Source organism: Ovis aries, chromosome 1, assembly GCF_016772045.2.
Source record: "Ovis aries strain OAR_USU_Benz2616 breed Rambouillet chromosome 1, ARS-UI_Ramb_v3.0, whole genome shotgun sequence".
Lineage (NCBI taxonomy): Eukaryota > Metazoa > Chordata > Mammalia > Artiodactyla > Bovidae > Ovis > Ovis aries.
Window position 1 is genome coordinate 95,045,612 of NC_056054.1, and position 27,264 is coordinate 95,072,875.

At 47.7% G+C, this 27,264-nt stretch overlaps 1 protein-coding gene across 2 annotated transcripts; it reads left to right on the top strand.

Moving 5' to 3' along the window:
- The first annotated feature begins 402 nt into the window (after positions 1-402).
- TENT5C (terminal nucleotidyltransferase 5C) lies at positions 403-25,440 on the top strand. 2 transcript variants are annotated; one of them, XM_042253118.2, is made up of 2 exons: positions 403-621; positions 19,936-25,440. In XM_042253118.2, the coding sequence occupies exon 2, from the start codon at positions 19,962-19,964 to the stop codon at positions 21,135-21,137; it is 1,176 nt and encodes a 391-aa protein (XP_042109052.1). In that variant the 5' UTR covers positions 403-621; positions 19,936-19,961; the 3' UTR covers positions 21,138-25,440. The 2 variants fall into 2 exon arrangements, with proteins under 2 accessions (XP_042109052.1, XP_027829402.1); XM_027973601.2 differs by lacking the exon at positions 403-621 and adding an exon at positions 1,125-1,228.
- Positions 25,441-27,264: the final 1,824 nt, after the last annotated feature.

The following is a 27,264-nucleotide window of genomic DNA, read 5'->3' on the forward strand; positions in this document are numbered from 1 at the left end:
ACTGCGTGTAGAAGTAATCTTTTCCCCACAACCTAGCAGATTAGTACAAGCTCCAAAAATGTTTATTGATAAATAACAACAGCTACTACTTGATATAAATAACATTTACCAAACACTTTATATCAGGCACTGCACTGCTAGCTTTCCATTTTCTTATTTAATACTTATATAACCCTACAAAGCTGTTTCATTTTTAGTTCCACCGTACAGGTGAAGAAACGGAGATTTATGGAGGGTTGGTTAAGTTACTTGCCCAGGGCCTTACAGATAGTTAGGTGGTGAATGGAGAGTCAGTTAATCTGAATTTAGAATCTGGACTCGAAACCACTTGCTATGGAGCGCCTGGATGGCGTCCAAGCCCCGCCTGCATGTTGTATAACATACACGGTTGAGCCCTGTGACATTCCGAGTTGGACTGACGCTGTCGCAGTTGCCAGCCTTGGCGATGGATTCCTCCAGGGCCTGAGTCCCTCTAACTGCACACAGGTGATAACTGCGCCAGAGAACCAACTGGGCCGGTCCTTTCCCCAACGACCTCCAGGCAATTTGCGTGGGGAATCAGGAAGGCTCGCCCTGCTCAGCAATCAGAAGTTTTTTCCGACTTCAAAACACACGTCGGAGGTAGGTTTAGGGGTTTCACTCCCCATTCCTGGAGAGAGACCTAAAGCGAAAATCCACAGAGAAGCAAAAGGAAAACAGGCCTGCGAGGGAGCGGAATATAGATGGAAAAAACGGGTGAGAAGTTATGATAGGAATGGAGGAAAAGACGGTAGCGAAAAGTAGAAAGAAAAGAGTCCCATTAACACCAAAGTTATGGGGTTGTCGACGCAGCCCCTGTCTATTGCGCCTGCGCACTGCTACCTCCTTGGGCACCCCGGCCCCTTCCCGCCGCCGAAGATTTACTCGTCTCTCAGCAACCATTCACTCGAGGAGCCAATCAGAGGGCACCTTTTGCCCTGCCCTCGCCGTCAGCGCCCAGGCGGAAGGATCCTGTGGGCGCCGGCTCCGCCCCGCCCCGCCCCTTGCTCCCCGGGGAGGGCAGGCTAAGGGGCGGGGGTGGGGGCGGTGGCGGAGGGCGGGGGCGTGGTTAGGCCGTATAAGAACGGAGGGGGCGGCGGCAAGACGGCTCACTCAGTGCCGCTGCCCGGGGGCTGTAGTGACCGCGCCGCTCCTGCTGGGGGGCTGCCCACGCCAAGGACCTGCCTCTGTGGTCTCCGCCGCCGCCCAGGTGAGTGCACGGCCCCCTCCTCTAAAGGTGCGAGGATGCGCAGTCCGGGAGAGCCGCGCGCTCTGCCTTCGCGGGGGTCTGCCCCGGCCCAGCAGAGCCCTAGTCTTCGCCGAGCCTGGTGGGGGCGCGGGGGCCGAAGGGGGAGATGCGGACAGGTGCCGGGCCCCTACGCTCCCTTTCCCTCCCGCTCCCGCGACGTCACCCCCGCCCCCTAGACGGACCAACCCCGTGGGCCAGGCGAGACGCTCCGAGAGGGAGCTACAACTTTCCAGAGACTTCGGCTGGGGCTGGCAAACTTCAGTGAGTTCCTGCTGCGCGCGTCCCGCTGACTGCGCAGTGGCCGGGCGCGGGCCTGACGGCCGAAGAGTGTGTAATGGGGGCCTTCGGCTCCTTCCCCGGGTCCGACGGCGCCCGCGCCACCCCTGCCTCCCTTGCGGTCATTCGGGCTCGCCCTGGCGCTCCGGCGGGCATGCATACCTCGGCCAGCCGGCCAAGAGCGAATTCAAATGCGGCGGTTTCGGAAGGCTCAGTTAGGGACGCAGCGGTCGGTGACTGTATCTGGCCTGGGAGCCCGAGCCAGGTTTTGAAGGAGAGGGCGGAGATCCCTAACTTTTCCTGGGTTTTCACTAGACTGGGGACACCGAGAGCCGCAAAGCGATCCAAGCGAGTGACTGGTGCGCTGCTCCTCTCTCGGAAACTCCTCGGGAATACTGCGTCGGTGATCTGGTTCCTCCCCTTGTAGGAGTGAAACTTGCTTAGCCTGTCTACTGAAAGCCACTGCCGTGAGTGGACTCGGCTAGCGGAGCCGCGGGCGGCTTAGAGGCACGGTGCCCGGGAGGTGTCGCAGTCCAGATCGAGGCGGTGGGAGGGAGTCGGACGAGGGGGACGAACCTGAAGAGGTACAGGTTGGTAACCTGCACACCTAGAGGCAGAACGCTTGCCGGAGAAAACAGAACGGAGCTACCTTGAAGGAAAGGGAGGATTTCCGGGGAAATGCCTGGCGAGTTTCTCTGGAGAATGCGAGATGACCCGGGCTCACTGGAACCGACTGTTAGGGCTGGACCCCGCGCGGAGGATCCACTCAGTTGCCTTGCCCGCCTACTCCTTCTTTTTTTTTTTCTTTTTGGTCCGAAGGGTGGCTTCTGAAGGGTTGACTAAATCTTTGCCTTAAGTAGGGACCTGCTGTCATTTAAATGTCCATTTGTTTGTAATGGAGTTATACACACCGTGGAGTGTTGCAGGGCACTTATTATAGGAAGCCTTTATAAAGCCTGTGTAATCATTTGTATTGTGACAGTTGGTATTCAGGAGATTTGGTAGGTGGGTTGGGAACCTGAAGCTCCCCAGGAAGTAAAGTGAAGATTATTAAATCCTCCTGAAGTAGCCTCCTGGCCTGGCCCAGCTGCCTGCAGCGGGTGGTGATGGTGGGGGTGGGATGTGAGTGGCCATTGTTGGCTACACTAACCTTTCAACGTGAGTAACTTGGCAGGGAAGCCAGCTGGCAAGTGAGCCAGAGCCGTCAGGGTGGTAGGAGTGCTTACCAGGAATTGCGCCTTCTTAAATCCGTAGTGGTGTTATGGAGGGACTGAGTCCCGAACTGGAGACCCTGAGACCCTGCTATCCAAGGGGGTGGGGTGGGCACTGGAAAACGCTGACTCTCTCCCTTTCAGGGAAGCTTGGAGGTGAGCCAGCAGGAGTTCTGCCCTTTGACATTCTTGTTTGTGAAGATAGAAAATTTAGTATCTCTGAAGTCAAGCTTTTACTTGAGATAACTTAAAGCTTGTGTCTTAAGGTATACCCACACCTTTAGAGTCCACTTATTCTCAATAAGAAGTTTTTGAAAAGCAGATTTGGGTATATTATATATAATTGTTCAGGTAGCTGTGGATAACTTTAACATCAAAGCAAGCAACAACAACAACAACTTTTTTTTCTGCCTCTAAATTGTTACCCAAACAACAGTCCCAAATTTCCTAAGTTACTGTATGTGCAGGGAATAAGCAGCAGCACTCTTTGAGTTTCTTCCACCATACCTACCTTGTATCCAGAGATTAAGCTGGGGCAATTGAAGGAAAGGATTAGCTGGCACTTGGCCTGTTTGTCAGAATGACGATGATTTAGTCGAGCACCCAGCTCTGCCTACTTAGCATCCTCAGCTCTCCTGAGAGTGCAAGTAGCCACCCGAATCACATCTTGAGTTGCAGCGGCTCGCCGGCCCCACCCCCACCCCCGGCAGTGCCCCACCCCCACCCCCACCCCCAGCAGTGCCCCACTGAACCTGTGTCGCCTTGTTAAAGGCCAGGCCAGCTTGTACACATTAAGCACTGCCCATCAGAACAGAGAAGTCCTCACACTTAGGAGAGTCTGAGGAACTGCCCGGCAGTAAAGATAACTTCCTGTGGACTGTACTGTCCTTGTTCTCCCAGTGCCAGAAACTTGGCACATTCGATACAAAATTAGAAAATGACATGATTTTTTCAGCTGCTCAATTATGTAGCACCCTTGTCTGCATTTCCTCTTTGATATGTTATGCGTATGGTGTCAGTCCCTAAAGAATGACAAGCCAAGAACAGTGAACGGATGTGGTAAACCCTTTCAGTGTTACCAAGAAAACATCTTGTAGATCCCCAGGACTAGTTTCATGAGTTAAGTGAAACCTGTGATGTTGTGTTTGGGTTTCGCAGACTCTGGGCTGCATCTTGTTGTTATGGGATGGGGGCGGGGCTTAAAGGGAAGCAACGCAGAATCTGAGGTGCTTCTTGGGATAAAACATTACTCCGGTTAGATAAGGTCCATTGCTTTTGTGTGTTGTCACTGAGGTAAACAAGGAAACAGAAAAATGCTTTCTGCCATCTTGGTGTTTTGACTGTAACATGTTAAAATAAATTGGCATAAGCAGTATTGTAATGAAGCCAACACCTCTGTGTTTCAAGAAACGTTTCTGTGTTTAAAGCCATTTGGGTACAGCAGTAGTGCTGATCTGTGATGCTTCCAGAGCTTCTGGTCTCCAACTTTTTTATCCTTTCACTACATGATTAATGAGGAAGTCAGTTTTGGAGTTTAAATTGTTTAGAGGAATTCTAAATGAGGGTGGCATCTTTGTATAGCCCAATTGTAAGGAAGCCTTATGAACTGTTTAGAATTCATAGGTTTTGTGCAGCTGGGCCCTGTAGCCTGTTCTAGAACTGTTTGCAGAACCTCTTGGAACAATAGGGGAAAACAAATGTGAAGAAATAATTGCTGACGTTAAGCAACTCTCCCTGTAGGATGTTTTTTAGTCTCGGAGCCTTTGGGAGTCTTGGTCACCCAACTGTATAAAGTGTTTAATTCTTGGATAACAGTGACTGAGTTCGTAAGTGGTTAAGTGCTTCCGAGGCAGGCGTTTGTGCCAGGTGCCAAGGAGGCCAAGGGAATGGTATGTGAAAAGGCCCTTGGAAATGCTCTGGATGCAAATGGAGCTGGGTCAGCCTCAGAATGTCCTCGGGGCACTCGGATTTTGCTGATTTGCTGCAGCCACTCGCATGTGAGCCCCAGGAAGTCAGGAGTCTGTGCTCATTGCTGAATGCCGGATGCCGGGCCTGTGCTCCTGTTAACTAGATCCACTGCTATTCCTCCCAGAGAGGGAGGCACCTTTCAGGGGATGGTGTCCTGGTGGGCCACGGTGCTGGAACACATTTTTGGATCGAAAGCTGCAGGCCCAAAACTGGGTGGCTTCGGGGCCTCTTTAAAAACAGAGGCCTCCAGGGTGTAGGTTTGGAGCCCATGGGCAGTGACGACTAATTGGCTGACAGCTGGAAGTCCTCAGGCCGAGCTCCAGAACCCACTCCCTTCAAGCTCTTCCCCTCTGCCCATCCACCCAGCACAGCCTCACAATGCTCACTCAGCCTTTCTCTCTCCATGTTCACTCAGCTGCTTGATCTGCTGAGTCTTTCTCTTTTTGAACTTTTTGTTTCCCGCTGCCATTGCTGACCTGGTTTCGGTCTGCAGACAGCTGCTTCATGAGAGCGGCAGGCCAGAGCCTCTCCCTGCCTCCGGCCAGCTCTCCACCCAGCACCTCCAGCACCTTCACAAGCTCATACGAACCACCCCTCCCTCTAGAAGACTGGCTCCTTCTGGAACCTGGACCTTTCCCACCTTCCATTCGTTCCTGACCCCCCTTCCTAACTGCCCTCCCTTACCTCATGGAACACACAAATATTTGAACAAGCTAATGCTCCTCCTCCTTCCCCATATTCTGTTTTGACCTAGTTCTGGACCCTTCTCAGAAACGTATGTTCTTACCCCACCTGGGGATGCCCATATCCCATCCCCTCCTCATCAGTACTTCTTTACAGTTCTACCTTGTACCTTATTTTCTGTTTGTTTGTTTTTTTTTCAAACCTGATCTTAACATTGGATGAGCACAGAAAATTCCACATCTGTCTCTATATTCACTCCCTGTAAATGCATTTTGAGAAGAAAATTATCCATGAACCTTGAACTAACTGCTCCCACCATCTCATATTGGCATTGTAAGTATTTCTCACCCTGCGTAGTCCTTACTAGAATGGGAGCAGGGGTGATCCTTGCCTGGAATGCTGCCCATTCCCCTGGACATACCCTGTTTGTCCCTGACCCATGCTCGTGATGGTTAAGGGTGTCAGGACCACTGCAGCCAACTGACTCTGCGTGGGCTTGGCCAGCCCTGGGAAGGGTGCTGATCCAGACACAGAGATGAAATGGGTGCTGACTGGGCACCTGCTGTGTGACCAGGTGCTAGCCTGTGGGTGTTGGATGAGGCGTGGGCACTTCTGCTGTCTCCCTTGCCCAGCCTCTTTGTTACCTTCATCCTCCTCCACTCCCCTCACCCCCTCCCCCACTTCTGAAGCGGCCTTAGTTGTGAGGACACCTGGGTTCTGGCCCTGGAAGCACCAGTATCTCTTTAGATTTGACCTCTCTAGTTTCTTCATTGTAAGAAGGACAATAGAGAGATGAATCATGATTACATTCCTAGTGGTCACAGTAAACAGGTGAAAAAAAAGCGTATTTAACCCATCATGTCAAATATTATCTTTTCATTGTGTAATCAATATAAAAATATGAATGGGTTACTTTACTTTTCCCCCTTGTACGCAGTGCTTGAAATCCAGTGTATATTTTATGTAGACAGCACATCTCAGTTTGGACTCGCCCCATCTCAGGTGCCCGACAGCTTGTGGTGCATTATCGGGTGGCACATATCCAGGCCATCTGCAAAAACTGTTTCATTCTCAAATCCTGATTCTCTGTGTGTAGGAGTCAGGAGTTAATAACAGGAGGTTGTAGAGAAGGAGTATGAGCTAGAATCTAAGCTCTGTGAAGGCAGATATCTTGGTCTCTTGCTTCCTCATGGATTGTAAGCTCCTAGAGCAGTGCTTGGAATGCTGCAGGCACTCTGCTATCCGGAAGAACGAAGGGAAGCTCAGTCATTGTGGCCTGTTTACTGGTGATCACTCACTGTGTGTGTCAGACCTGACACTGAAATACAGGATGTTTGAATCCTAGTCCTGTGCTCATTCTCTTGTTTCTCTATAGTTTCCTAGAGAATAATCATAACATAGAATTTCAAAGAACTGCAGGTAAAATCTTCTGAGACTGGCTGGGGAGCTGCTGCTGCTGCTCCTAAGTTGCTTCAGTCGTGTCCGACTCTGTGCAGCCCCATAGACGGCAGCCCACCAGGCTCCCCCGTCCCTGGGATTCTCCAGGCAAGAACACTGGAGTGGGCTGGGGGGCAGGAATCCAAAATTTAATTAGTCAACAATTAAAACTTGAAAATGGGAGAAGAAATAGCTGTTATGTAAAAGGTGTCTACAGGATGCCTGATAACAGCAACACATGATGCTGTTTGATGCTACTTGGTAAATGCTGATTTGATGACAAGCATCCCAGTGAGCCACATGCATGTTCGGGCTCACACAATGGGGGACACCAAAGACAAGAAACAGACATCACTCTGTGGTCTCATTCCTTCACTTTAATCCTATACCTTCACTCCCTCCCCGCCTCGCCATCCTCCTACCCAATAGATTTCTGTTCTTAGCAGTATCAGAGGGACATCAGAGGGACCACTGAGCCTGGTGATCCTCACTCTGGCTGCCGCCATGCTCAGTACCTGGAGGTCAGATCCCTGCTATGCGAGTTAACTCTGCAGGGAAGGATCTGTGCAAAACTAAATCTGGCATGGAACTGTATATGTAATGAGCATCCTCATGGAAATGAAGGCAGCTCCTGCTAGGTATCAGTGAAGGGGGTTGTATATGTTCAGAGTCAGAAAAATGCTGTGGTGCATTTGAACAACTGAGAGTTGATTGTCCCTTTGCTGATAAGGCCCAAGTACGCTGCTTGTGATGAGATGGGGCTTTTAGCTGATTGAGTTGTCCTTTTAGACAACTGACAACTGTTCAAAGCTCTGAACCAGAAAGTTAGATGGTAAAGTAGCTTGTGGACATAACCCTTGATAAAACCTGGAAGCTCTCAGCCCTTAAACCCTATGGATTGTGTGTAAACTTGTTCATCTTTACTGTAAGGTCTCCTGGGAATCGTCCTATTTTCTCATCCTAGTCAATGTCTGAAACTGTGGGACCAGCTCTGGGGATCTCTTTAAATGAGTTCAGACCAGCAACGTCTCTGCTTTAGAAAGAGGCATTTGGTAGGAGGGAGGGAGGTACCCAGTAGCAGCAAGGATTATTTCCAGTTCCAGTTGTGTATGTAGCTCTCAATCATGGTGACACCTTGGAAACATCGAGGCTTCTATGCCTCTCTCCCTTCCAAAGATATCTTTGTTCTGATCTTGTTAATATTTGCATCTGCCGCGATTCAGGGTATCCCTTTAAGCACTTGAACTTCTGTGGTGTTCCTGTTATAACATCTGGGCCAGTGTTTTGATTCTGTCTCATGCTGTTTTGCTGCCACAGCATGACTTCTTCCAGCGTTATCTCTCCAGCCACACTTGCTTAAGCGTCCTATTTTGAAAGACAGGAGCGAGCTTTCTGTTTGGAGTCATCTTAGGGTGGGTGTCTGTGGGTGGGGCCCAGGCACTGATAGCTGGGAGAACTATATGTTGGCATCAGTCGGGAGGGGCGGCTTGTAGGTGCCTCTCTCTGGAAAAACCTGGGCAGAGCGAGGGGACACTTGCTTCTGTGCCTGCTTCCGCTTCCACCTGGGACACTCTTTGCCTTTGGCTCAGGCAGCATTGCAGTCACTGTGGGAACTGAACCAAATTTTTTGACTCTAGTAGACATCAGAGCTAAATGGCCAGGAGGAGGCTGATAACTCTGAGAAAAGAGATTGAGGCTTCTGGCTGAGTGTGCCGGAGTTGAATGAGAAAAGACCACCCGCTGAGTTGTTGTCTCACTGCCCTGAGAATTGGGCATGGCTTTGAGGCAAGGGGCGATTTTTTCTTCTGACTGAGGGGGAGTGTGTCTGCGGGTGGTTGAGTAAGCAACTGTAAACATTATTGTTGTTGTTCAGTTGTGTCCAACTCTTTGCGACCCCGTGGACTGCAGCATGCCAGGCTTCCCTGTCCTTTACCATCTTCCGCAGTTTGCTCAAACTCATGTCCATCGAGTCAGTGATGCCATCCAGCCATCTCGTCCTCTGTTTTCCCCTTTTCCTCCTGCCTTCATTCTTTCCCAGCATCAGGGTCTTTTCCAGTGAGTCGGCTCTTCACATCAGGTGGCCAAAGTATTGGAGCTTCAGCTTCAACATCATAACTTCAGCTGTAAACATAATTTCTTGGAAGAAATCAACAAAGAATGTATTTTCTTATTCTTTCAATAAACAGGGCATTATTGTATCTGGTTCTGTTGCTCTGGGCTGTCAACTAATGTAAACTCGTATTCCACGTACATAAACCACAGGTGTGCGTCTTGGTTATCTGTGACTTTGTAGTGTGTTTTGGGGTGGTGGGAGAGCTTCCAGAATGCGGCTGCCTTGCAGGTGCTGGGCTCACCCAGACCCCTGCCAAGGAGCTGGCAGACAGAAGGCTTCCTCAGTCTGCCCCCGGTCCTAGATAAGTTCGGCCTTCACCACCCTAGGAATTCAAGGAGTGAAGGAGGATTTCACTGCAGAAGACTGAATCCCTGTTGACCCTGGTTTTTCTGCCTTCTGCCCACTTATCTGCTGCAGCATATATCAAGTCCATGGTCATTCCAAGCGCCTGACTCTCTTTTGAGGATAAAAGGTTGTCAGGGGTCAGACCACATGCTGGTGGGAAAAGAGGCAGGTGTGCAGCCCTAGGTTCACCGTGCAGGCGTTTGTCAGTCTATTCCAGGCTGTTTCTGTTTTCAGGTGTGTTCCAGCTCTCCTCCCTGCATCAGCCCTTGGGGTCCTGGTCACTTCTTGCCAATTTGTCTACTTCCTCTCTGAAGCTCCAGTGGGGTTATCTGTTCTCAGATCCCATCAAATCGCCCTCTTGTCTGCAGGGAGTATCCTGTTCTGTTGCTTCGTCAGCAGATTCACGGTCCTGATCTTCCAGCCACTAGAGTGACTCCCAAAGGCTGTTCCTTTATTCTGTGCGCGGGGCATGCACCTTAGCTGCAGATCCAGACCTGGATCAGCTCATTCCTAAAAGCTCCCTCCTGCGCTATTACACTGTTTTTTCTTAATGCTCAGCAAGCTGACTGCCCCAGCTCCTTCCATTCTTGGCTTCCTTCTCCCTTCCTGACTTGCTTTCTCTGAAATCACCACCACTCCTGACCTGGCCAGCATCCTGGAGCTTCCTCAGAAGGGAGGATCCCAGGCCTTCACCTGTCAGCCTTTGTTCCTTTACAACACGTATTCTCATGACTATTTAGCATGTCTGTACTTAGTTACGTTCAATTCTTATGGCTCCCACCAGGCTGGATACACCCGCACATCCGTGATGCTTTTGAGGGCGAGAGTTCTGTGCTGACAACTGTTAGATACTTTGGTTCTAAAGGCCTTGCTTTGCCAGTTGCTGTCTGGTGTTACTCCACCTAGGGGGCCTTAGCACTTCTGGCCAACTTCTTTCCCACCATCTTATAACAAAGCTTTATACCTTTCTTCTCTCTTTTCTTCTTATTGCCATCTTCTTCCTACAACTTCCTGAGCAACCAGCTTACCTTCAAAGCCGTGCTCCGACCCCAGGATGTACACCAAAGCTACCTGCCTCCCAGGAAGCCTCCTAAGTCCCATTTCTGTCTCTTCTGAGTGGTGTGTCCTTGGACAGTTAACACTGTGTAGTCTCTCTGTTCCCTAGCTTCCGCACCTTTAAAAGTAAGGAAATAGTATCTCCCTTGCAGGATTGTTTGAGGAATCAAACAGGTTGATCCAGATGAACTTCCAGTACTATTTCGCTGCCTGTTTGTTGTTGTTCAGTCGCTCAGTTGTGTCTGACTGTTTGTGACCCTGTGGGCTGCAGCTTGCCAGGCTTCCCTATCCTTCACTATCTCGCAGAGTTTGTTTGAACTCATGTCTGTTGAGTAGACGATGCCATCTGTTTGGGACATTGTCAGATATTTGGTCTAGTGGCTCATAGGCCAGTATTCTTGCCTAGAGAATCCCAGGGATGGGGGAGCCCGGTGGGCTGCCTTCTATGGGGTCGCACAGAGTCGGACACGACTGAAGCGACTTAGCAGCAGCAGCAGCAGCAGCAGGGCACCTATCTGTGGCCGTCTCTATAGGAAGAGCCCCTGGAAGGCTCTACACCTCTTAGTACTGGCCAGAGCATCTGAGCACATGGTAAAATTAACCCAGTGAGGAAAGGATGTGGTTGAGAATTACTTAAATGTTTCTGTTTTGAAACAGCTGATGTACAGGCACCCCCACTGAGAGCTGGGTTCCTGCACCCTGGCAAGGGCTTCGGTTCACTGGTGCCTCTCTGAGGGGCAACCTCTAAGCCACCGAATCCTGACTCACATCTTTTGCTCAGCTGGAGTCTGCACTCAACCTGGCAGTGAAGGCTGGTTGACTGAAGCTTTGCTGTCTTTAGTGTATATGGTGGTGATGGGAAGACAAAGTGTCACGGTTACATAGTTAGCAGAAGGCAGCTTTCTTGCTTACTTGGATAAGACCAATAAAATTTCTGTTTCAGAAAAGATCACTTTGGTAGCAGCAAGAACTGGTCATCCCAGTGTACATGTGGGTATGTAGTATGAGCTTACTGCCCTCTCCTCACCTGCCACTCACTACTGGCAGAACTAGACCTGGGTGGAATTTGCCACCAGTTCTGAGAGTCAGAACATTAGCTCCAGAGTTGAGGACCTGGGGTCAGTTCACTTAATCTTTCCTGATCCTTATTCTTTGTGTGGGCTTCCCTGGTGGCTCAGATGGTAAAGAATCTGCCTGCCTGCAACGCAGGAGACTGGGGTTGGATCCCTGTGTCAGGAAGATCCCCTGGAAGAGGAAATGACAGCCCACTCCTGTATTTTTGTCTGGAGAATTCCATGGACAGAGGAGCCTGGTGGGCTACAGTCCATGGGGTCCATGCAAAGAGTCAGACACGACTGAACGACTTTCACTGTTAGGTAGAGTGCTTGTAAGGATTAATGGGTTTGGACGTGGAGTGGCTTGTACTAAGTGCTCTTCTGTCTGCTTGTCCTCACATCTCTACACCTTCATTTTATAGGAAAAAAGAAATAGGCCCAGAGCTATGGTTTCCATTCACTCAGCTAGATGAGGGAAGAGGTGGGATCTACTTTGACTCCTGTTTAAATTCACTAGGATTTTATAAGCAAGGAGGTAGTTCCTTTTGACATCATGAGAAACGCTGGGCTGGAAGAAGCACAAGCTGGAATCAAGATTGCCGAGAGAAATATCAATAACCTCAGATATGCAGATAACACCACCCTTTGGCAGAAAGTGAAGAGGAACTAAAAAGCCTCTTGATGAAAGTGAAAGAGGAGAGTGAAAAAGTTGGCTTAAAGCTCAACATTCAAAAAAACGAAGATCATGGCATCTGGTCCCATTACTTCATGGCAAATAGATGGGGAAACAGTGTCAGACTTTATTTTTGGGGGCTCCAAAATCACTGCAGATGGTGACTGCAGCCATGAAATTAAAACACGCTTACTCCTTGGAAGGAAAGTTATGACCAACCTAGATACCATACTCAAAAGCAGAGACATTACTTTGCCAACAAAGGTCTGTCTAGTCAAGGCTATGGTTTTTCCAGTGGTCATGTATGGATGTGAGAGTTGGACTGTGAAGAAAGCTGAGTGCTGAAGAATTGATGCTTTTGAACTGTGGTGTTGGAGAAGATTCTTGAGAGTCCCTTCGACTGCAAGGAGATCCAACCAGTCCATTCTAGAGGAGATCAGCCCTGGGATTTCCTTGGAAGGAATGATGCTAACGCTGAAACTCCAATACTTTGGCCACCTCATGTGAAGAGTTGACTCATTGGAAAAGACTCTGATGCTGGGAGGGATTGGGGGCAGGAGGAGAAGGGGACGGCAGAGGATGAGATGGCTGGATGGCATCACTGACTCGATGGACGTGAGTCTGAGTGAACTCCGGGATTTGGTGATGGACAGGGAGGCCTGGTGTGCTGCAGTTCATGGGGTGGCAAAGAGTTGGACACGACTGAGCGACTGGACTGACTGACTGACTGAGTTCCTTTTTGCTTAAAGTGCCCTCGGTTGTCCACGGAGGAGAAGAGTTGATGTGGAACGTGGCAGCCATGGGCACATGGGTCCCCCCAGGGCTGGGAATCAGGGGTGGTGAGGGTCTTTGTTCCATCTGCACACACCTCCCTTGGACCCTGACACCAGGCTTAGTCCAGTGTCCACAGCCGGGTCTCTGACCCTGAGCTGGAAAGGGTCACTAGGAAGATCCAGACCGTTGAGGTAACACCCAGGGAACAGTACGAGGGCATGTTGTCGTCAAAGGAATGCTGACCTGTGTTCGAGTTTCTGTGTGTCCTGAGCCCACAGCAGGGTCTGGGGCAGAGGCTCCGCTTAGTTGCCTTGTGGGCTGGATGGAGAGGCTGCCACAGCCGAGAGCACCCTGTTTCACACTGCAGTTTTTCCACAGAACCTTCTGGGACTTCATGACAAATGTCGGGACCTAGATTTAAATATACACCATTCTTTAACTTCACGGATGTGCCTCTCCACACGTGCCAGGACTCTGGGTACTTCTACACAGAGGAATCAATGCTGATTTGACACTAGCCCTCGACCCTAAGGCTTGAAAGTATTATGAGTGCTCTTAGCATTTGTCTCCGATCTGTCCACCTGCCTGTCCTTTTGCTCACCTGAAGTCCCTTCATGCTTTCATAGTCTCTGTCACTCCTGTTTCTGGGGTCTAGATAAACTAGGGAGCAGGAGTGAAAGTGAAGTCGCTCAGTCGTGTCCGACTCTTGGTGACCCCGTGGACTGCAGCCCACCAGGCTCCTCCGTCCATGGGATTCTCCAGGCAAGAATACCTGAGTGGGTTGCCATTTCCTTCTCCAGGGGATCTTCCCAACCCAGGGATCGAGTCCGGGTTTCCCGCATTGCAGGCAAATGCTTTACCCTCTGAACCACCAGGACTGGAAATAGGTTTTTTAATCTTCTTTCCAATGAAGGCTCAGACTGGTTTTCAGATCCAACTGCCTTGAGTGTGCCAGACAGTGGGAAACAAAGATAAGTTAGACATCCTCTTGTCCTCAGGGAGTTTGGTCTCATCTTTGGGCTTTAGTTCATCTTTTCCTCTTACCTTGTGCTGCTATCTCTGCAGAGCTGTTTTCCATTCATGTGTGTATTTTATCCTGCTGTTGCAGCCAGATGCTAAAAGAAAAGGGAACTTAAGGGTACCTAAAATGGTTGTTCATCATGAGCCAAACTTTAGAAGATTAAGTAGCTTAAACTGAGCTGGCAACTGTTCATCCTCATTTGTGCCTGAAAAGGTGCCTAAAATTTCAAATCAATGAGAAATCATGGTTCCCACCTTTCCCAGTTTCTATTGAGCAAATTCAATGAACCTGCTCCTCGGGCAGTAAAAAGACAGTAAAGACGGTAAAAAAAAAAAAACAGTAAGAAGTACTTTAGTTTGAATTTACCAGGCTTCAAATTATTTTGTGTTCTGTTTACTATTTTGTTAATTCTGCTAATTAGAATTTGCCTTTAACCAGGGCCTTTCATGAGTTGAGACTGTTTCAAGTAATTCTCTTATATGGGGATTATATCAGTGTTGATCTCAAGTTCTGGTGTGTAATCTAAGCACTGGGGCCTATGACTTAGATTTATTCTAATAATCCCATATTTGTCTAACTTGTAAATGTACTTTGGTATTTGAAATTGTTTGGCTGGATGAGGGAAAACAAAGGGTTTATTTCTAATAGGCATCGTTAACTTATTTGGGACACTTCTCATAAGCTAAACCACAAATACAAACACAACCTAAATTTAAACTTTCAATAGCTTCAAGAGCTCCTCCAGATCTAAGTCATGGTAAATCGAAAGAATTAAAAACTGTACCATGGGGACTTTCCTACCGTTTCAGCAGTGAAGACTCTGCTTCACTGCAAGGGGCATGGATTCAATCCCTGGTGGGGGAACCAAGATCCTGCATAACAGGTAGCGTGGCCAAATAATTAAATAAATTAAAGCTCTTTTAAAAATGGTGTGTCTATCTTCAACAAACAGAGAAACCTCAGGCTTCACGACTGAATCTAAAGAGTAACTAAATGGACAAATGTGTATAGACCAAGGTTAGCAAAAAAACAATGAAACTGTACCATGGATTTAGCATATGTCCCACACTGTGCTTTTATAAAGACTGGTTTTTTCCTGAGAATTGACTCCATTATTCCTATATGTGTCAGAAGTTGTTGACATGGAAGATGCCAACCATAGGCATCTTGGGTTCCTGAAAAAGTGTTTATTGCATTTATTAAGGTTCTTGCAACTGCAGCCAGTAATCAGCGGCACCATGAGGACAGCTGTTGGTGGTGTTCACTCGGTCAGTTGTGTCCAGCTCTTTGCGACCCTGTAGACTGCAGCATGCCAGGCTTCCCTGTCCTTCACTCTCTCCTGGAGTTTGCTCAAATTCATGTCTACCGAGTCGGTGGTGCTATCTAATGATCTCATCCCTCTGTCGCCCTCTTCTTCTCTTGCTCTCAATCTTTCCCAGTGTCAGGGTCTTTTCCAATGAGTCGGCTCTTTGCACCAGGTGGCCAAAGTGTTGGAGCTTTAGCTTCAGCATTTAAGGTTGATTTTCTTTAAGAAATTGACTGGCTTGATCTCCTTGCAGTCCAAAAGATTCTCGAGTCTTCTCCAGCACCACAGTTTGAAAGCATCAATTCTTTAGCATTCAGCCTTCTTTACGGTCCAACTCTCACATATAGCTATAGACATACAGCTATGTATATAGACATAGCTATAGTACACCTGAAATGGGAAACAGTAATTCTTCTGAAACTACAGAAAACATTTTTGTATGCTAAATAGAATGACACTAAATGAGATGGCTAACCCATTGAAAGTTTTTTTTTTTTTTTGTAAAAGACCCGCAATGGATGTCTTCTTTTAGACAACGCGTAAGTAGAAAAGTGCATAAAAGCCCTTCCAGATCAGAACTGTCCCTCCTCATCCTGCCCCTCTAGAGATCAGTTTTTAGGCTGAAAGTGGGGGAATCTTCTAAGTGCATTTGATGTTGATAAATGGGCATGGGGGTGGTGGGATGGGCTTCAAAGAAAGGAATTAAAGAGAGCAAATAAGGTAGCAGATTAGAAGTTTCATAGGGGAGAGATTTTGGAACATGGCTGATAAGATTTTAACTTTTTTCAATTAATATATTTGTAAGTTCCAAATTCAAAAGAAATAAAACACGTTTTCTTTGTACCCTAGCCTGGAAGTGGTATTTGATGTAAGCTGAGCTGATGTATCCTTTCAGGGATTTTTGATTGTATAAGCATTGACTTGTGCCTTTACACACACAGTTTCAGACTTGCCTTTTTTTTTTTTTTTAATCTTGATAAGCATTTCATATTCATACAGATAGAGCTGCCACCATTCTTAGGGACAACTGCATGCATTGTATCCTGTTGTACAGATGCATCAAGTCATTTGACCTTCTTTACTGATGAGCATTTGTAGCTTTATAAATAATACTTCAATGAATATCCTTGTGCATACTTGCAAGTATGCTCATAGAATAAAATCCAGGGTAGACTTCCCAGAAGTAGAACTGCTATGCCGAAGAACAGGTCCACTTAAAACTGAGAGTCCCACATTGTTCCTCAGAAGGAACCCATGGGCAGTGTACCAAACGTGTCTGCTTATTGGTCTTTGCTAGTCTGATAGATAAAACTGATACATGAAGTCTAAATTTGCCCATCCCTTAAGGTAAGGTTGAATATGTTACAGATGTCTGAGCCACTGTTATATCCTCTGCCCTTTCTTTTATCTTGGGGTTCTAGTATTTCTGATGCATGAGAGCTCCTTATTCATTAAGGAAGTGAGTACTTTGTTTAATATTATGAGTATTTTCCTACTTTTGTCTTCTCACTTCTTTATAGTGTTTTTACCAAATAGATATTTTAATTTTTATATAGGCAAATGCATCAATTTTTGTGACTGCTGTGTGATTTAGAAAGGAATACCTATTCTGTGTAAATTAACAAAAATTTCATGTTTTTTCTAGTACTCTTGGAGCTTCATCTTTTTATACTAGAAGATGAAATCTTTGATTCATCTTCTGGATCTTAGATTGACACAAGCTAAGAGCCATCTTATTTTTAAAATCTAAATAACTATCCAGATGTCTCAATTTTCCCTTTTCTATTTTGAATGCCTTCTTTATTTTACGGTAAATCCCCTATGTACTAGATTTCCCTTCTGACTTTTAAATTTGTCCATCTTTTTGTGTCAGTACTATGCTGTTTCAATTTTTGTGGCTTCATAATATCTCCTACCAGGCTAGTAGACCTCTTTCCATTTTTTTATAACTTTTTTGACTGTTCCTGCCCCTCCTCCCATTAGAACCTTACAAATTTTCAGTCTAAAATAGATTCTAACTTTGAATCTATGGCAAGTTCAGAGATTTAAAAACATATGAAAATTTTCATGCATATGTATCACCCACCTTACCACCGCCCCTCCCCCCACCAAGAACAAGTGATAGCTTTCCTCATATTCTCCCAGGTCTAAGATGTCCTATTTCTAATGTTAAGAGTCACTGTTCTAGAGGTGGGAACAGTCCTGACTTTAACTCTAGATGACTTTTTTTTTTTTTTTTAAACAAGTCCTTAAAAGTGAGGACAAAAGTGATTCCTTACAGCATTTTTGAGTTTCTTCCTGGAGATTTTCTTAAAATTAATTGTTCCTCCTTTTCCAAGTACTGATTGAATCGCAGCTCCTGTGTTGCTGTGTCTTCTTAAACACCAACCTTGGAAACACACTAAGATCTAATACACAGCGTAAAGCAAGTTGTATTTTTATAGGTATGTCAGCGTACCTGGCAGAAATCTATGTTACCAAATCATAATTTAGCAGGGTGTCAAAGCAGAGTTGGAGCCCTGCTTTTCTGTAATCATTCGGACTTAATTGTGCGGTGTCCTGCACAGTTGGCACAAGTGTACTTCATGCTCTGCCCGTCATCATTAAAGGGGCCACAAAGAGCCAAGTGTATATAAGCACATTGCAGAGAGATCTCTACTGTCCCGAATTTGACTTGACGCCAAAGGCCAGCCACAGTAAACGTCAAGTATTTCGTCACAAATTTCGGTTGGTATTGAGAGGATAATCTAGATAGCCTAGGGCTTTCTAACGCTGTCCAAACAGGTTTGCAGGGAAAGTTTCACCTTCCCCTTGGCAAGTATGCGTCAGCAACAAGCAGCAGGGCACCCATCCCCCACCGGTCTTCCCGGAGTCTGCTTTGATCACATGATCATCCACCTTCCCATTGCCAGCCAGCAAATTCAGTTCCCTGACCTCCCTGCTAAAGGGAGCCTGTGATCTGACTTGAGGAGAGAGGCGCATGATGGCCAGATTGGACAACTCACCAGGTTCTCAGCTGCCTGCTGCCTTCTACCGCAGCGGAGCGCTCTTGTGGCCTTTCTGCTGGCTTGTATCCCTGCCCCATAAAGGAGCTTTTCTGTGGCCTTCCTGTTTGCCCCAGTCAACTGACACTTCTTTCTTCTGCCTTCATATTGCATTTTCTTTCTCATACTGAGATGTCACGTTCTCATTCTCCTTGCTGGCCAGCTCCTGGAAAGCTGTTTGTCTTGGTGTGTACATTAGTGCCCCCAACACAGACCGACAGCCATCCCATCAATCTGAGCTCTGTAGATAAGGCAAGGGCCCAAGCCACCACCAGCACAGGACCGAAAACCCAAGTTGGAAGCCCAGGACTACGCATGCTGGGTGTGCTTGCAAAGGCAGCAGCTTCGTCAGTGAAGCTGCAGGTCCTTGGATGCCTTTTGTGTGTCTAGCAAGTCAGAAGAGTAAAGCAGGTGGCAAACCTCTCTATTTGCTGCGAAGTCTGAGGACAGCACCTCAGTCTCTTCCATCCATCTAGCTAATACGTGACCCATGTGGAGCCACGGTACCTGGACTTTCTAATGTATCTGGTTTTGTCCTTCCACATCAGAATTTCCAGGGATCTGTTGTTCTGTTTTCTGAACAGTATAACTTAGTTGAACGTTGCCGGGGTAACTCTGTGGCTAGCAGGCGATGTTAGAGAAGCATGCTTTTCTCCTAGTCCATACGTGCTCCGTCGTGTCCAACTCTGCAGCCCCGTGGACTGAAGCCTGCCAGGCTCTTCTGTCCATGCGATTGCCTAGGCAAGAATCCTGGAGTGTGTTGCCATTTCTTTCTCCAGGGGATCTTCCCCACCCAGGGATTGAACCTGCGTCTCCTGTGGCTCCTGCATTGGCAGGTGGATGGATTCTTTACCACTGAGGCACCTGGGAAAACTTTTTCTCCTAATATTGAGTGCTAACTTTGTTTTCCTTGGGTAGGTTGAAGGGATTCTTTTTCAAAATAGAGTTGAAAAATCACACTTCCCTGAGGAGGTTTTCCACATCCCGGGTGGGGCCTCCTTGCTGGGTCAGCAGTTCCAGTACTTAGCTGACCTAACCCTTTGTTACTCAGGAATTTTGTCATTCATAAATTCCTTGACCCAACCCTGGATGACAGGAGTGTTTGTTACAGGGCTGATGGGTCCTGAAAGTGAAGAGGGTACCAGCATACTTGGTTCTAGCAGGACTAAGCCTGAAGTTGAGAGTCCATCTATTCATGGAAGGAAGAAATCTTCTTTTGTGGGTCTTGGGTTCTGTGTTGGCATTGTGGCCTGGGTGTCAGCCAGCTCAGGATGTAGATAGGGAGCCAAAAACAGGAGAGGCGAAATTAGAAAAACCTATAGACCCTCTGTTGAATAATGCTGTGTTTTGGTTACTTGGTTTAGTAAGTTTGTCTGCTTGCCCTCACACACAAATTCTACCCCCACCCTACCTTAATGAAGACAGAACGGGCAAAACAAACACACCGCGTGGAAAACAAAATGCTCAAGTTGTCGGATTGGTACAGGGTAAGCTGATGTGTATTTTGACCTCACTCCATGAGGGCACCGATCTAGACGTGTTTAACTCATTTAATCCTCACCCCAGCACCCGGCAGTAGGTACACTTTACCACTTGGCAGTAAGGAAGATGTTCAGAGAGAAACCAGCCTAATTTCTGAGTCCACGGAGCTGCTTTGCCACAGAGAAGTGAACCCTAACTCTTTGTTTCTCCCCCTCCCTTTCAGTTTCCTTGGCAACAACATCCCCCAAGATGGCAGAGGAGAGCAGCAGTACCAGGGACTGCGTGTCCTTCAGCGTGCTCACCTGGGACCAGGTGAGCCGTCTGCACGAGGTCCTGACTGAGGTGGTGCCCATCCATGGCCGAGGCAACTTCCCCACCTTGGAGATCACACTCAAGGACATTGTGCAGACTGTCCGTGGCCAGCTGGAGGAGGCAGGCATCAAAGTGCAGGATGTCCGGCTGAATGGCTCTGCGGCTGGCCATGTCCTGGTCAAAGACAATGGGTTGGGTTGCAAAGACCTGGACCTCATCTTTCACGTGGCTCTTCCCACGGAGGCCGAGTTTCAGCTGGTCAGGGATGTGGTGCTATGCTCTCTCCTGAACTTCCTGCCGGAGGGTGTGAACAAGCTCAAGATCAGCCCCACGACCCTGAAGGAGGCCTACGTCCAGAAGCTGGTGAAGGTGTGCACAGACGCTGACCGCTGGAGCCTCATCTCCCTCTCCAACAAGAACGGGCGCAACGTGGAGCTCAAGTTCGTTGACTCCATCCGGCGCCAGTTCGAGTTCAGCGTGGACTCGTTCCAGATCATTCTGGACTCCCTGCTTTTCTTCTACGACTGCTCCGGCCATCCCTTGTCCGAGCACCTGCACCCCACGGTCATCGGGGAGAGCGTGTATGGGGACTTCGAGGAAGCCCTGGACCACCTGCAGAACAGACTCATCGCCACCAAGAACCCCGAGGAGATCCGGGGCGGGGGGCTGCTCAAGTACAGCAACCTCCTGGTGCGGGACTTCCGGCCCACCGACCAGGATGAGATCAAGACCCTGGAGCGCTACATGTGCTCCCGGTTCTTCATCGACTTCCCGGACATCCTCGAGCAGCAGAGGAAGCTGGAGACCTACCTGCAGAACCACTTCGCCGAGGAGGAGAGGAGCAAGTACGACTACCTCATGACCCTGCGCAGGGTGGTCAACGAGAGCACCGTGTGCCTCATGGGCCATGAGCGCAGGCAGACCTTGAACCTCATCTCCCTGCTGGCCCTGCGCGTGCTGGCTGAGCAGAACATCATCCCCAACGCCAGCACCGTCACCTGCTACTACCAGCCTGCTCCCTACGTCAGCGACGGCAACTTCAGCAACTACTATGCGGCCCACCCCCCGCTCACCTACAGCCAGCCCTACCCCACCTGGCTGCCCTGTAACTAACCTTGAGACCTGAGGGTTTCCACAGGGGGAACCCCCCACCCCCACCCCGGGTAGGGCAAGGCTCTCAGGTAGGGGAGCCTCCTTCTAGATGTAGGTGTTTGGCTTTTAAAGCAGAACTCAGCTCTGATTCGGCTTTTTTTTTTTTTTTTTTTTCTTTGTGTGCCCATTGGAATGGGTCTCCAGTGTATCATGAGCCAAGGGACCTGCTATTCCAGTGCCACTTTGGAAAATGCTATAGGAAGTATGACCTCTCCACATCTCTCCCAAATAGACACTAACACGCCACGTCCTGAACGTCTGAGCTCCGGGCAGTTGTTGAGATTGGGAAGCACGTGGGCAGTGCGGGAGGAGCCTCGGGGAGGCAATGTCAGCCCTCGCTTGGAATTCTCAGCACTTAACGTGAAAGTTGTGGGGATGGTCTTATTTTCTTGTATCTGTTTTAGTCAGGCAGAAAAAATGATAAACACGAGGGTGCTCTTGTGGCTTAATGTTTTGTTCAAGGGGCTGAATTGCTTATGTTTATTCTGTCAGCGGAGCTGAGGATTTGTCTCCTCAATAAACCAAAGCCGATAGCTAGAGAATTTATGATCTGGTTGGATATGGTTTATGGTTTAGATGCTGTGCTATCTCGAGGAATTGTGAGGTATTGCTGAGAGAGAGAAAAAAAGAAAGACCTTTTCTTGAAATGTAACTTGAAAAACAAAATAAAATGTGCAACCTAATGTTAAGTGGAATTGTGGTGGTGGGGGGATGATTGTAAATAGGAAACGTGAATGTTCAATCTTTCTTTTCTTAAGTAAGGAATTCTTGTTGAATGACACTTCCCCCCGCTTATCAGCTCTTCGCTTTTGTTTTGCTCTTCCCAAGACGAAGGACGGTGCCTAGAGTCACTGCAGTAACTGACACGAGGGGCTTCCCATGTTTTAATTGGAAACCCATTCTGGTCACATTCCAAGTACGACTGGCTGTTTTTTTCTGGAGTACTTTGGCTGATTTTTGTTTTTGTTTTCTTTTCAAAAAATAGTGGTTTCCTTCTCCAGGCTTTTTGGGACAGCAGGTGAATTGCAGGCATGTCAGTAGATCCGAGTGACCTGTGGAATGGTCTGCGCACATGTGGACTGTGCTGCTCACACAAGCACCAGGTGCTCAGAACTTGGTTTAGAATTGCTTTAGATTCGCACCTGCTGTCCCTGTGCTGCATGGGAGGTGGACACTCCTTCCATTGGTGGGGCCTCGTGTGCATGCGAGCCCCCAAGGCACCTCAAGAGGACTATTTCTTGTGTATTTGGGAAGAATTGAGAGAATGAAAAAGAATCCTCCTTATGCTGGTAGATTGACTGTACTTGTTTATACTCGCACTTTAGAAGGAAAACAGTGTTATTCTCTAGTCCGAAGCAAGCTTAGTAAATGGGAGAGTTCTAGGCTACTGTTGCTTTCCCAGTAGGTTTAGATAAGGGACTTTGTGTTTTGAAACATTTTGTGGGATCTCTTAGAAAGCATCACTTTAGGGTATCAAGGGCAGAGAAACGCCATATTGCCAGCCAGCTTGGTTTCTTAAGTGATTTAATCAAATCCATACTCCTGATTTTGATGTTTTCCTGTGGCCATAAAAATCCCAAGCCCTGAGTGATTGTTTTCTCCTTTCTTGAAGCAGTGAAGTTACCATAATGTTTAGTAGAAAAGGAGTGGTTTACCTTTTTCTAAAGATTATATTTTCAGGGTTTTTTTTGTTGTTGTTCTTGTTGTTGTTCTGGAATGTAATGTCTTGGTCCTCTGGAAAGCAGATCAAGTGTGACTGAAACCCAGGGCTTAGTTGGTATCCCTGTTGTGGACAAGGCAAATAGAAGCCACTTCTTAGTGTAACTAGCTCCTGTAACCTGTGAGCTGATAACAGTTGAATCTGCTGGCTTTGAGTCAAGACTGGTTCTGCATGCAGGGGGCCCTGGGGTGCTTCAGTGTTAAAAAGGGCAATGAAGAGTGAACCCCAGCTTTAAAAACTATGTGATCATCCACAACCTTAAAAGGCTGCCATTGTGGTCAGATGGCAACATGTTTACACAAAGATAACAGATCTGTTTAACCAAAGCTTTGCAATATGATGGAGCCGCCAACATAACCACTTGCTCACAGAAGTCAGTATTGCTTCTCCTGGAAGGCTCATGGATCAGGGTAACCAGGGTCCAGATGAAGATGGGGTCAGAACTGCATCAAGTAATTAAATTTCCAGTTTGTCCTTGGAGTTCTTTCTACTTCCTTTTTTTTTTTTTTTTCTGTCTGGTACTAGTCCTTTAAGGATGAAGGAAGGCACAGAAGTTGCTAGAAATCTCAAGCCCCTGAGTTCTTTACCACCACTGCACGACGGCCCTTCACCTGAAGTTCTTAGTCAGCCCAGCCGTTTAGAAGTTGGAGGGTAGATCTGTGTTCTAGAACCACTAGGGCAAAAAGTGCACTCACTGAAGCTGCACTTTTAAACATCTCCTGGGCTAGCGGCGTCTCTACCTGCTCTAGGAGCCTCTGGCCTGCCTCAGAATAAACCAGGTAACCTTGAATTTCAGGTGTCTGGAAATTCTAGCTGGAACCTGCCTTTCATGCTGCTCATACAAGCGCCAGGTACTCAGAACCTGTACTGAGTCCAGTGGTTCCTCTTCTTTGTGTATTGAGTAATATGAAACTTGGCAGAGGCCAAGGGCACCACAGTTCAAGTGCAAGTTCTAATATAAATGCAGGCAGCCTCACTTTTGCTTCAGGGCTCCAAGCAGTTTTCTGATGCTTTCTGCAGGCATGCGGCTTGTTAGCCCAGCCTGCTTCTTGGAGTTAGATTGAGCAGCCGCAGGATTAAAGCAGTACTTTTCCCCCCTTGTGTTGGCAGAAGAGGACACATCAGATTCCTGGCCTTGAGCTTCATCTCACCTTTAAATCTTCCCTTGGCAGTGAGACGCTATTCCTCACTCCATAATTTCAGCTCTGAAACCAAACTACATCACTGACACCTTCAGATCAGGGTTCCTGCTGACTGCATGTGGGAGGTGGCATGGTTCACAGCTGGGGGCACCTGGTGGATGGAGAGGTGGGTAGGAAAGATGCTAGGTTCCTAATATGTGGTAACAGATGTGGTTTGGCATTCAAGGTTTGTTTTTGTTTTTTTTTTCCCCTAGTTTGACTTTTTTTACCCCCTGGGGATTAGAGTCACAGGAGAGCTGTGTGTGAGCCTGTGTTTTGTGGTGATGCGTTAGTAATCAAGTTGCCAGACCTTCTTGTCCTTCACCCTCTCTGCCAGCGCTAGCCCATTACCTTCACAGTAGGTTACAACTAGTACTGCTTTGTGAACTTTGGGAAATAGTGCCACTCAAAAGCGACTTCCTAACTTTAGGAACACCTCCTTTTTAGTTAACTTTCTGGTCCTGGTGCCTTGTTTTAGGATGCATCTGGATTCTAAGCTCGAACTTCCCCTTGCAGAGAACAAAGAGTTATGTAGTTGTGAGCAGAGACCATGATGCTCCCCAGGGAAGTTGCTTCCTGGGTATCTGACTGGGGAAGAACCCTTGGGGTGGACTCTGTGAGGTGAAAGAGCTTCCAGTTGCCAAGGTTGGATTTGAATTTTTCATCTGGCAGAGACCAGAATGTCACAGCTGACTTTGGAACATACTCTGATTCGGCCAGTTCCATTCAGAGCACCGAGGGAGGGGTGTATAGCAGGGGATATATTTTAAAATATCAGGCAACCTTTCAGGATTATTTGTGGAGGCTTCCAAGGTGAGGATCAGGAAAGAAAATGCTTTTTGTGTGAGGTCAAGTTCTAAATCTTGTTTACTATCACTTAAAAAATAGTTTTAAGTGGAAGCAAAAGAAAATGCTTAGAGTTTTGCCTGGGCTAGTGGGAGTTGGTGCAAACCGTCAAGTGTGTTTGCATACGAAGGTGAGAAAACCATCCACTAAAGAGGAAGTCGTTAAATAACATGGATTTCTGGGTGTTTCAAAACTCAAGCCATCTGGGATTTTTTTTTTTTTTTTAGTGAATTAAAAAAAAAATGCTGCTTTAGGAAAATTAAGTCTTTATCCATTAATTTCCAAATTACTATGGATGAAAAGATACAAATTAGACTAAATTGGGTTTTTTTGTTATTCTATACTTGCATAGCCTTTCCAATATTAATTTCCTAGGCTGTGTGAGGTTTCCTCTTTGGTGTAATGGCCGCTGACCTTCTTATGGGATGCAGGTGAAATCACTTGTCAACGCAAAATGTGTTAGAGCTTGGTGAAATAAAGCTTTGAGTTTGAGAAATAAAGATTTATTTAAAAAGACCATGTCGGCTCTGCTCATTTCTTTGTGTCTCCTGGATGGTGAACTTATTTTAGGTTTCAGGAAGTATGTAGCATGGTGGTGAGTGTTTATCAACGTGATCAGCCTTGGATACTTGTCTGAAAGATGATGCTTTCTCTAGGGGAAGGGATGTGTGGTTACGTTTGGGGGCTGTAGCTTCTTCAGTATTTGGACTTCAACGAAGCTTTGTTATCGATCACAGCATCTCTGTTAACGGCTACATTAGATGGTGAAATCCACCTTCAGTGGCATTTGTTTGATTCAGTGCTAAAGGCTCGGTTCTCTGGAGTTTGACTTTGGCCCCAGACCTGTTTCATGCAGTGAGAACCAAATCAGCCTCAGCTGGACCAGCTACCAGTGCTCTCATGGTCTCTTCACATTCGAAAAGAAGTACGGAAGTGATGAGGTGATAGCATGAGTGGTTGTCTTGTCTTTGTGTAAAATCCTTCATCCCCTTCTCTTCAACCCGCCTCTTGCTGCTCCTTCTTAAACCTTCCAGTCTGAGGGTGAGAATTCTCTGGAGTCCATTATGTGGGGTCCTTCCAGATCACTGCTTTGGCGTGTTTATCTAATGAGCCTTCCTCAGAAGCCCTGACTCCCAGCTGCACCGTCTCTGTTGCCTCCTCACCCTGCGCTTCATCCCAGCGCTGTCAGCACCAGATCAGTGGCATCTTCAGCCTCAGGTAGACTACCTCCATTCTCGCTACCGGCGCACCCTGGCTGGACTTAGTCTGGGCCTTGAACTGCTCGTGAACTTAGAGTGACTTTCTCTCTGCTCCCTCCATGGCTACAGGCGTCAGGATCCGTCAGAGAGCAATTTTACGCTCTTCTGTTTGCTTACCAGCCAGCACCAGGATCCTTTTCCTCCTCGTTTGCACTGAGTGTCCTTCTGAAATGTTTGGCGCTGCCTCCACCTCTCGCCCAGTTTATTTCATGAGTCAGGTCATTGGTCTGCCCTCCATTTTTCTTGACTCATCCGAGGGCTGTTTCTAAAACAGACTTGCCTTTGCTCCTCCCAGACATTAAAACCTGCTTAAGGTTCTGCTGTGCCAGGGTGGGCGAGTCCCTCACCTTGTATACAAGCCAGCTTCAGCCTTGTATCAGTACCTTCTCCGCTGAGCAGGCCTTCCTCTGGTCCCAGAGCCCCTGAAGTCAGCTGAGCTGTCGCGCCTTCCCGGCTTGCCAGGCCACCTTCCCCCGCTTCTGTTTCTTCTTGCTTACTTACTGGTTACATTAGTTCTTCACCTGAATTGTGAACACCTGTTTGTTTCGTTTCCCCCTGCCTGCCTCCCACACAACTGGCAGAGATTGAACTTGTGCAAATGTTGAACTTGGCTTTTTTTTTTTTTTGCCCCTAGAGGAGTTGAACTCGGGCCACTAGCAACCAGGAGGCTCAATCCTGGATACTAACATGGATGTGTTATCATGCCTCATTCTCATGCCAGGAGACATTTGAGTCCAGCCATCGTCCAGACCAATGTTTACACACACAGCAACTGATGTGGACAGTGGTGGTGCTCAGTTCTCTGGAATGAGTAGTTATCTCCTGAGTGCTGTAACACTGTTGACCACAAGCTCTCGACCTCCTAAACAAGGTCAATACTTACCGGCTGCAAACTACACACTCAGCTATTTTCTTCTTAACTCCCCACCCACCTAATACCCCACAGACTTTTTCCCCTGTGGTGTTTTAGTAGGACTCCTGATCACCTCTGAAGGCAGTTCCTCAGCGTTGGAGGACTGCCCCCGTGACCACCCAGGATCTCCAGGAGCGTACTTGCAGTGAGTGGGCAGTTTTCCTCCTTC

Coding starts and splice junctions, on each gene's coding strand:
- TENT5C (XM_042253118.2), top strand. CDS start 19,962: ATGGCAGAGGAGAGCAGCAGTACCAGGGACTGCGTGTCCTTCAGCGTG.